The following is a 10,406-nucleotide window of genomic DNA, read 5'->3' on the forward strand; positions in this document are numbered from 1 at the left end:
TGTGTGCATGTGTACCTGCTTATGAAGGAGGCCAGAAGCATCGAATTCCCCTGCTGCTGAGGGTTGTGAGCAGCCTGATGCGGGTGCTGGGAATAGAACTCGGGTTCTCTGGAAAAGCAGTACACATCCTAACCGCGGAGCCATCTCTCCAGTCCCAGGGGTACCTTTCTGCACGGGGATGGTGACTCCTTGGTACCTGGACACCAACCCCACACTACAAGCATAGGCTTCCTTTGGGTTCTGGTCTGATTTCTTTTTATTATGATTCTTTTTAAACATATAAACGCGTGGCAAGCAGGAACCTGGGAGCCGGGTGGACAGATGTCACTCTGCTGCAGTGGTGGCTAATTCGGGGTGCAGGAGCTTTGTGGCCTCAAAGTAGCTATGCGCGTGGTCGCCCTTGGAGCTGGGCTGTTTGCTGCTCGGACCACAGTCTTTGTCTGAGAGGTAGGGCAGGTTTTCCACGCTCTCCTCCGTGCTGGGATCCGAGTGGAAGCCCTTGAGGGCCACAAGCCGGTACCGCTTCCTCCGGTTCATCTTGTAGATGCGGATCCTTTCCTTTTCTGCCTCGGGGTCGGTCAGAACCCCATCCCAACGGAGACTCTCATTGATCTGGTTCGAAAGGTTCTCTTCTATTTCGGTAAAGTAGGGGTGACTCATGCCGCACGAATAGGGAATGCCGTGCCGAGTTTCTTCTTTATCTCTGGGCTCTGCTCTTGAGCCATGGTCTTTGTGGGGATTTAGGATGTCGTGGAAAGATGAAGAAAGCGGCTGACTCTTCCGGCCTCGACTGTGATGCTTATCTGCTGAGGAGGTGAGGAGACAAATGTTTGTGCCTGCTAGAATGCCCTTGTGCCCGCTAGAACGCCCAATGAACCAGTGATGTTAGGGACAGTCCCGCCCTTAGCCAGGGGTCAGATGGCAGGAACCCGAGACATCGCCACTGCCTGGATGCTTTCATCAAGTATTTTAGTGCCAGAGGCACCTTTTTCTTTTTGTGGGTACACCACATCTTGTGCATGCTAAATATAAGCTCTGCCACAACCTACACCCCAACCAGGGAACCAAGAGACTCTAAAGAGACCCTAAAGTTTCATTAACTGTTAGTGTCAAGCAACAAAAGGCGAAGCCAAATCTGAAGGCCCGTATGACTCCTGGTGTCCTGTTCTTCATACTGCATCTGCTCTCCCTCAACTTAACCTCATACCTGCACACCAAATACTCTTCCCATGTCTGTGACTCTACACCTGTTCAGACACTGTATGGTAAACGGGAGGGGAAAGGTGGAGAGGGCACAGGGGAAATACAAATAATGCAATCAGTAGTGCACTGAACCAGGAAATGCTCTTTATTTTCCTTAAAATGTTTTTAAAGATTTATTTACTTTTTATATGTAAGTGTTTTGCTTGAATGTTGTTTGTGTACCATGCACATAACTGGTGCCCAAAGAAGTCAGAAGAGGGCATCAGATCCCCCGGAACTGGATCTCCAGATGGCGGTGAACCACCATGTGGGTGCTGGGAATTGAACCTGGGTCTCTGCAGGAACAAGTATTCTTAACGATGGAGCCATCTCTCCAGACTCTTTTTTTCTTGTCCTTTTTTCCCTCTCCTTCTTTCCCCCCTGGTTTCTCAAGATAGGGTTTCTCTGTGTAACAGTTCTGGCTATCCTTGGAACTCGCTCTGTAGACCTGGTTGACCACCTCGACCTCACAGAGATCTGCCTGTCTCTGCCTTCTGAGTGCTGGGGTTAAAGGCGTGAGGCATCACTGCCTGGCTTTTTTTCTCTCTCTCTCTTTTTTGAGATGGATTCTCACATATCCCCAAGCTGGCTTCATGCTCCCTAAACAGCCTAGGATGACCTTGAACTTCTACTTACACCTCCCAATGATAGAACTGCAAGCATATACCAGCACCCCTGGTTTCTGGTGTGATGGACTCCAGGGCTCTGTGGGTGCTAGGCAAACCTTCTATCACCTGAGCTACAAAAAGAGCCCAGGGACACTTATGTGCCTTTGCCGCCCCTTTCTTCCCCTCCCTCTCCTTCCCTCTCCCTCCCTCCCTCTCCCTTTTTCTCTTTTCACATCTCTAGCACTGTAGAACTGCTTGTAAATGCTATAAATGCCGATTCTTTCATCAGCTCCTTTTTCAGTTTTATATCTCCTCAAAAAAGGCAAGCTGTGGGAGGATTAAGGTAATAATAATAATAATAATAATAATACAGTTCAGTCTCGACATTTCCTCACCCTCCTATTCTCTGAAAACTATCTGGTGTCCTCTGCTAACAGTTTGATTCCTACAGTCAAAAGTTGCGCCAAAAAGACAAAGCGAACTCCGTGTTTTGCTGGTACACTGAGAATCTGTTGCCTTTCCCTCCCTTTAGCTCCATTCTGCCTGCAGAAGTCATGATAACCCCCATTGCTCCTTTCCCAAACCACAGCACTGTGGGAAGCCTGCAGCCCCTTCCACTACCCACACTGCATGTGCAGCCAGTGCCCAACACCTGAGCCCATGTCTCGCCATGCCAGAGGTCAGGGCCACTTTCCTGCTGGCCAAAGCCACACAGGTGACACTGGAGTCACATCGCTGCCAAACGGAGTCATCCTGATTCACTGCTGCATTCCTCATTAGCGTGGGCACTAGGTGTCTTTGCTAGGATATCTGGGGGTTCTATGATTGAACTTAGGGAGAGGCAGGGATTCTGGGTTCCTGGAAGGTGCTGGTGTATGTGCACGCAGGTGAAGGTCTTGGTGAGCAAGACTAGAGTTACCTGTTGTGGGTGTGATGTTTGTGCACGTCTATGAATGTAAGTGCCTAGAACACCTGTGTGGGTATAATGTTTTTTGGGGGGTATCTGGTAAGTATTTTTTGATATCCCCAGTTGTGGGTTTCTCCACCTATGCAATAAACCAAATCCAGCCGAATTAATAAAACCAGGTTTAATCCAAGCAAAGCAACTCCTGGTGACTCTCGGGGAAGAAAGCAGGAGAGAAATCACGTGGCTGGTCTTTGGGCAGGGTCTTAACTACCCTGTAGGTGTGATCTTGAGCATCTCAGGGGAAGGAGCCACAGCTTGGTGGGCTTAATCTGGGGTGAGAACTGGAGAGAGAGAGAGAGAGAGAGAGAGAGAGAGAGAGAGAGAGAGAGAGAGGTGGGACCAAGGTGGGGCTTCCACTTAAACAGTATCTATGCATGTGAGTGTCTAAAGTACCTGTATGGTTATGATTTAAGGGTATATCTATGCATGAAAGTGTCTAGTATCTAGTGCAATTTGTGTTGGCATCTATGCATCTACATAAGTACCTAACCAAATCCACATGTGTGTAGCCTACATGTGTATGCATGAAGGTGCCACCATACTTTAGATTAGTTGGATAGTGTCATATTGCTATAAGAAGGCAGTGTAAAGAGTGTTAGTAACGCTAGGTGGTGGTGGTGGTGGCACACACCTTTAATCCCAGAATTTGGTAAACAGAGGCAGGCTGATCTCTGAGTTCAAGCCCAGCTTGGTCTACAGAGCGAGTTCCGGGACAGCCACGGCTCCAAAGAGAAACACTGTCTTGAAAATCCAAAATCAAAACAACAAAAAGTGTGGGAGGTGATGGCAGGATGAGAAGGGACCGCCATGAGTTAATGCAGTATATGGCTGTCCCTTGGTGGAGTCCATTCCCGGAGGATTCTGTCTACATTTATTTACATGGGGTGATTCCTACTAGAGAGGAGAGAGCCTGAAGTCTATCTGTTCCTGTGTGGGCGTGTCAACTAGTAGCTTTCCTTCTGGGCTACTCTCTTTGAGAAGTCTATTTGGAAGGGTTTGTTTGTCGGAGGGGCTAGGAAGTTGAAAGGACGTGGTATACATAAATTAGGTGTACGGCTCTTGGTGTCGGTATCTGTGGGGGGTATCTGTGTGGGGTGGAGGATACTTAGATATTGAGGGTTTCAGAGGAGGGGGCCTTTGGATATATTGGGACTAAAATTGGTAGAGACTTCCTTGGTAATTAAGGGGTCTCTGGTGGTGAGCATGTAGTCTTATGGGTAAGGCAGGGCATCTCTGGGCTGTCCCAAAGTGTCCTGTGTCACTGTCCGGGTATGGTGTCTGTTTCTGGCCTGAGGTGACTTCCAGGTAGAAGGGGCATCTGTGAGAGGAATCTCAGGTCCAAGAGCCAAAGCAGCCTCGCTAGCTGCTCCTCTTACCGTCGCCCTTGCCCGAACCTTTGGTCTTTTTCTTCTTCTTTTTCTTCTTCAACTTCCGTTTGGCCAGATCGGAGGTGGTGCCCACGATGGGGGGCAGCTTGGACCCCGGGGAGCCCTCAGCGCCTCCTTCCCGCGCCTCCTCCTCCTCTTCGTCCTCGCCCTCCTCGCCATACTCCTCCGCTCCAGTGCCACCGCGGCCGGCCATCCGCCCGCGGGACCGCGACCTGCGCCGGGAACAGCCGAGGACCCGCGCCGGGCGGGCTCCAGGCGCTCACTGCCCGCCCGGCCACGCGTCTCCATGGCGACCGCCCCTCGCCGCAAGCACACCACGAAGTCGCCGCCAGGGGCCTCTTGTGCCTCTAGCCGTACGCATGCGTGTTTCGATTTGTTTGCGATCTGGTAAGTCAAGGTGAACAGTGAGAAGCAGGATAGAGGTTGTTAATGCTTGAGCTGACAGTGATATATCTTAGTCACTTCTGTGCCATTTTAAATGATAGCTCTTTTTTTCTCTTTTTATCTCTTTTTCTATTTTATCTTATTTTATTTATCAAAAGAGGGATTTTATCTGTTTTGACACATGGTCTCATAAAGTTCAAGCTGGCTGACCTGGAATTAATTCCTCATCCTCTTGTACCCGCTCCCAAGGACTGGGATTACAGGCATGGGCTCTTGCTGTCTGCTCCCCGCCCCCCCCCGCCCCCCCCCCCCGCCCACTTTAAGAAATTGTCCAGGGTGGTCTGAAACTCTCACTGTATCCCAGCAGGCCTGAAACTCCCGGTTTTCCTGCATTAGCCTCCCAGTAACTAGGATTACAGGTATGAGCTACCAGTCCTGGCACCTTATAAAAAGAATTTTCTGTCGGGCGGTGGTGGCATTAAAATCCCAGCACTCGGGTGACAGAAGCAGGCGGATCTCTGTGAGTTCCAGGACATCCAGGACTGTTACACAAGGAAACCCTGTTTCTGAAAAACAAACAAAACAAAATTTCTTTTCTTTAAAAATAATAGCATTTATTAATGTTTATTTTGTGTATGTTTCACCTGAATGTATATGTACCTCTTGTTGAGGTTGTATGCATGTGTTTTTAATTTACTGGAGCTCTGCTGTGAGCCGGAGTACACAGGGCAAGACCAAGTAGAGATGGTTCTATCTCCTTCACGCCTATGCTGTCTCAGAGGTAAGAGGCACACCAGGCCCCCGGGAACGGAGCTGTGGTGCTGGGAACCCAGATTGGGTCCTCTGCGAGAGCATCAAGTGCTGCCAACTGCTAGCCACCGCCTCAGCCCCACCCCCACCCCACGGCAATTCTTATCAAGACTGTACTAACAGGCTGGGGAATGTAGTTCAATGGTGGGGCGCTTATATAGCAAGTGGGAGACCCAAGTGTCCCGTCATCCAGCACCACAGTTTTAACAAGACCAAGCTCATTAATATAATTTGAAAGGCCTGATATGCTCTGTTGCTTACTTTTCTTTCAGGTTTAGCCACCACAGGTCATATTATCCAAATATGACTGCCAAAAGCCTGAGGTGTAGCTTGGATGGTACCATGCTTGCCTAGCATACATCAAGTCCTGTGCTTGATCACCAGCACCTCATATACTGGGTGGTTTTTAAACATAAAGCAAAGAAAACCAGTCTACAAACCACAATCCCAGAGAACTTAGACAACAATGCGGACACTAAGAGAGACTTACATAGATCTAATCTACATGGGAGGTAGAAAATGACAAGATCTCCTGAGTAAATTGGGAGCATGGGGACCTTGGGGGAGGTTGGAAGGGGGAGAGGAGAGGCAGGGAGGGGAGCAGAGAAAAACATAGAGCTCAAAAAATATCAATTAAAAAAAGAAGCAAGGGCTGGTGGAGTGACTCAGCAGCAAAGGCACTGAGCACCGAGCCTGGCAAGTGGAATTCCATCCCAGGACTCACACAGTAAAAGGAGGGGACAGACTCTAGAAAGTTGGCCTTGGACCTCCTCGTGAATTCGCACGTATGCAGGCGCACACACTAAGTAAATGGCATGGAAAAAGAGCCACGTGAAGATAAACGACAGCTATCCTTTGCTCGCAGCTGACCACTGCTAGCTGTGTCTGGGGTTTGCTTACAGATCTCCTTCTCTACTCAAAAACAAACATCTCAGCATTGGAAAGCTGAGGCAGGAGGATTTCCACAAGTTTGAGGCCAGCCTGGGCCACATAATATGTTCCAGGCCATCCTAAACTACAGAATGACACCTGTCTCAAAACAGCAAAATAGGTTTCAGAGGTTTAGGCCCAGAATCAGAAGGTACATAGCTCTGGGCCTGTGGGGAGACGTCCCATTGTGGTGCAAGCCCAAGGTGGGTAAAATCTCCCCTTATGGCTGGGGAGAGGAAGAGAAAAGGGAAGGAAGTGGCATCTCACAAGCCCCTTGGGGGAAGCTAAAGGCCTCACACTGGCCCCACCTCAGAGTTTTTGGCACCTCTGATTAGTGCCACTCTGGAGAGCAAGTCTCTACCACGTGGGGCTGGGGGAGACAATCAGCCCTGAGCAGCATTGTGGTTCGCAGGCCACTCACTGCAGATTCGTCCTCCCTTCCCAGCCACCAAATCCTGGGCTTCTTCAGTTCTCGAGGCTCTCCCTAAATATTTTCTTTTTCTTGTCTCCTCCTCCTCGGTTTTTAAAGACAAGATTTTCTTATTACCCCGTGTGGAACTGCTGTGGAACAGTCTTTTCGTACAATGTGAATTGGTACTACTCTCATTGGGGAATAAAGAGCCGACGCCCTGATAACTAGGCAGGATTTTCGGAGCAGAGGAATGCTGGGAGGAAGGGAACCGAGTCAGGAAGAATCGTGAGGATATTGGAGGGAGATGAACTTGGCGTACTGAGAAAAGGTAGCAAGCCACGTGACAGAGGATAAGAAAGAAATATGAGTTCATTCGAGTTATAAGAACTAGCTAAAAATAAACAAGCTATCAACTGAGCATTTATAATTAATATTAAGTCTCTGAATGATTATTTGGGATTGGCTGCTGAGACACAGAGAAACTCCGCCTACATGGAACTATCTATGTAGCTCAGGAAGGCCTCAAACTCGCAAAATCCTCCTGCTCCAGTCTTCTCTCAGCTGGGATTGCAGGTGTGGACTTCTGTGCCCAGCATAGCTTTCCAAACCATCCCAGTCTCCTCATAAGCTTACACCATTCTCTCTGTGCTGTGGACTTCCAGTGGTTTTTTTTTTGTTGTTGTTGTTGTTATTGTTTTTCTTTATTCGAGACAGGGTTTCTCTGTAGCTTCAGAGCCTGTCCTGGAACTCGCTCTGTAGACCAGGCTGGCCTCGAACTCACAGAGATTCAGTGTTCTGTCCTTAGCCTGGAGCCCACATCACCCACTTATCCCACATCCAGCATCCAGCCTAACTCCCCACTGCACAGATTCACCGGAACAGGCTGCATCAGTTACTGGGTTGCTTACTGTGTCGATCTGAGATCTCCTCAAACAGGCATCAAGGCAAGAAATTGAGTGGGAAGACTTTACTTGGGAGGTAATCTCAGGAAATACTGGTAGAAAAGAAATGAGTGAGCCCAGAGGTGGGACAGATAACAAAAGGCCACTGTCCTGTCAGGTACTTCTGCACAGCCAGAGTGCAGTCCTCCCAGAGAACTCTGGGTAGTGCTGTAAAAACATGCCCAGAGTGATCCCAACTGAGACACCAAGAGGCAGCTGGAGATTATTCACCAGTGCCAGGAAATGGTTCGATTTCTAGTGAGTCTGGCTTGCTTTGGCAGGCCTGATTTGCTCCATGCAAGATAGAGTTGAGAGGCTGGAGAGATGTCTTGGTAGTTAAGAGCGCAGACTGTTCTTCCAGATGACCCAGCTTCAATTCCCAGAACCTACCTGGCGGCTCACAACCACCTGTTAACTATGCATGTGGTACGCGGACGTATATGTTGGCTAAATACACAGATACATAAAATAAACAAAAAAAAATTTTGAAAGTGTCCACCGAGCCCTCAGGAGGCTGAGGCAGGTGGATTTCTGTGAGTCTGAGGTCAGCTTGGTCTACGGAGTGAGTTTAAGATACCCATGGCTACACACAGAGAAACCCTGTCTCAAAAAAAACAATTTAAAAAAAAAGTCCAGGTAAGAAGTCTTCGGCGCATGGAAGTAAGGGGTGGAGGGGACAGTCTGCTGCAGTGGCCACTCCTCTTCACCCCCACTCCTGCCTCAGAGTGCACCAGTCTGGTTTGGGTACCTGCTGCAAAGACCGTCTGTTTCCTGACCTCAGGGTGGAATCCAGCAGGGCCACTGTGACAACCCTAGCTATTTGCCTCATAGAAGGAATTTGGGACCCACTCCTGGCCTCTGTTGCCAGGCCCTGTCGTGTGTGACTATGGGGCCAGGTCATGGCCAACATCTTCCATGTGGTGAGCGTTAGCTCGAGGACAAACCAATGCTCCAAATGGGAGAGACTGTTTGGGAGCCCAACCTTTGAGATATGCCCAGATTTAATTTTTAATGATCGAGGGGTGGGGAGCAAGGGGGAGCATTGTGCATGTGTGTGTAGGTGTGCTCAGAAGCCACATGTGTTAGGTCCTCTCTGTGCTGGGATTACAAGCAACTGTGAGTTATGCAACATGGATACTGGGAACGAAACCCAGGTCTTCTGCAGGAGCAGCAAGTGCTTCTAACTGCTGAGCCATCTCCAGCCCCTCGAGAGAAATAAATCTTAACAGCTATAACTTGGGAGGTGGAGGCAGGGGAGGAGTTCAAGGTTAGCCTCAATGACATATAGAGATCAAGCCAGGTCTACACGTGAGCCTGTCTATTGAAGGTGAATCTAGTGATGGTCCTTGCTCTCTCCTTTGTCCCTCTAACCTGTCTTCTAACTCATTTCTTCATCCTGGCTTCCTAACAGCAGCCAGGTGTCAAGAGCAGAGACATGGCTCCCTCATCAGCAGTGGCACTCTGTAGGGTCCCCAAAACAGACCTGTGAGCCTGTGAGGAGGTTGCAGCCGAGACAGGGTTGAAACTACTGGGCATGTGCAGAATTCTGGGATGCCGACTTCTGTTCTTGTTGTTCAGTCCTGGAGCTGTCTTCAGGCCGTAGCCCTCTCCCCTGGCGGTAGCCCTCTTCCCTGGCTAGCCAGAGAGAAATAAAACCCCCTGCCTGCCTCGCTGTCTCCTGTCTCTCCACTAACTGGATTCTCGAGGCTGCAAGTGAACAGACCTGACCCGGTTCCTCAGTACAGGGGTGGATCTCAGAAATATGCTAAATAAAAAGGGTGGTTTCAGGGAAGGCGGTGTGGAGCTGAATGGGGCTGGAGAGATGGCTTGGGGGTGCAGAGTGAACACTGCTCTTCCAGAGGACCCGAGTTCAGTTCCCAGCACCCAGCTCAGGCTGTCACAGCCGCATCTAAGTCCAGCCCCAGGGGAATCTGATGCCTTGGGTCTTTAGTGCTCTCTTAGTGTTGGAATTATTGATGTATAGTCCATACCCAGCTTCACTGCGCAGCCCTGGCACACCTGAACTTCTGTAAACCAGGCTGGCCTTGAACTCACAGAGCTCTACCTGCTCTGCCTCCCAGGTGCTGGGGCTGCACCTGGCGTGATCTGACTTTTTGAAAACTGTAATTAACTGACATTTTGAAAACTATAACTAATAAGTTTTATTTATTAATTAATTTTTTGTTTTATTTACTTGGTTCAATTCGGTTTTATATCCAAGGACGAACTACTTACTGATCCTCCTGTGTGCCTGGATTAGAAGCATGTGTCATCATATTTGATTTATGCAGCTCTGGGACCTCACCCAGGACCCCCTACAGTCTAAGCAAGAATGCTACCAACTGAGGTGCATCCCCTGCACTAAGTTTGTTTCTCTGAGACAAGACCTTGCTGGATCCTGGACAGGGTCCGGGCCAGTCTGGAACTCTGACTCAGAATGTCCTGCCACCGAGCCTTACCACCCGAGTTCAGCCCTTGGAACCCACGTGATGATCAGAGAAAACTGACTCCCGAAAATTGTCTTCTGAGTCCCTCTCCCCACACACTGGTTAAGTAGAAATTCGGGAAGATTTAGCTGGGGTGGGTGGCACACGTTATCAGAGCTGCTTAGGAGGTTGAGGAGAGAGGCTCAGCTGAGCCCACAATTGCAACATGTAAGACTCCAGCTGAATCAACTTGGCCTTAGCTCCCATTTATCTGTCTTATAAATAATTCCCACCCCGA

General features: G+C 49.3%; 1 protein-coding gene across 2 annotated transcripts; it reads right to left on the minus strand.

Moving 5' to 3' along the window:
* Window positions 1-238: 238 nt before the first annotated feature.
* Liat1 (ligand of ATE1) lies at window positions 239-4,485 on the minus strand. Of its 2 annotated transcripts, none has more exons than XM_085695340.2 (2): window positions 4,194-4,485; window positions 239-803 (listed from the first exon to the last, which is right to left on the minus strand). In XM_085695340.2, the coding sequence occupies exons 1-2, from the start codon at window positions 4,396-4,398 to the stop codon at window positions 325-327; spliced, it is 684 nt and encodes a 227-aa protein (XP_085551466.1). In that variant the 5' UTR covers window positions 4,399-4,485; the 3' UTR covers window positions 239-324. The 2 variants fall into 2 exon arrangements, with proteins under 2 accessions (XP_085551466.1, XP_085551465.1); XM_085695339.2 differs by having other exon boundaries at window positions 239-806; window positions 4,194-4,482.
* Between the last annotated feature and the right edge of the window lie 5,921 nt (window positions 4,486-10,406).

This window comes from Myodes glareolus, chromosome 9 (genome assembly GCF_982192425.1).
Source record: "Myodes glareolus chromosome 9, mMyoGla1.1, whole genome shotgun sequence".
Lineage (NCBI taxonomy): Eukaryota > Metazoa > Chordata > Mammalia > Rodentia > Cricetidae > Myodes > Myodes glareolus.

Coding starts and splice junctions, on each gene's coding strand:
- Liat1 (XM_085695339.2), bottom strand. CDS start 4,398: ATGGCCGGCCGCGGTGGCACTGGAGCGGAGGAGTATGGCGAGGAGGGC. Junction 807..4,193: donor AGGTTCGGGCAAGGGCGACG/GTAAGAGGAGCA, acceptor TCACCTCCTCAG/CAGATAAGCATCACAGTCGA.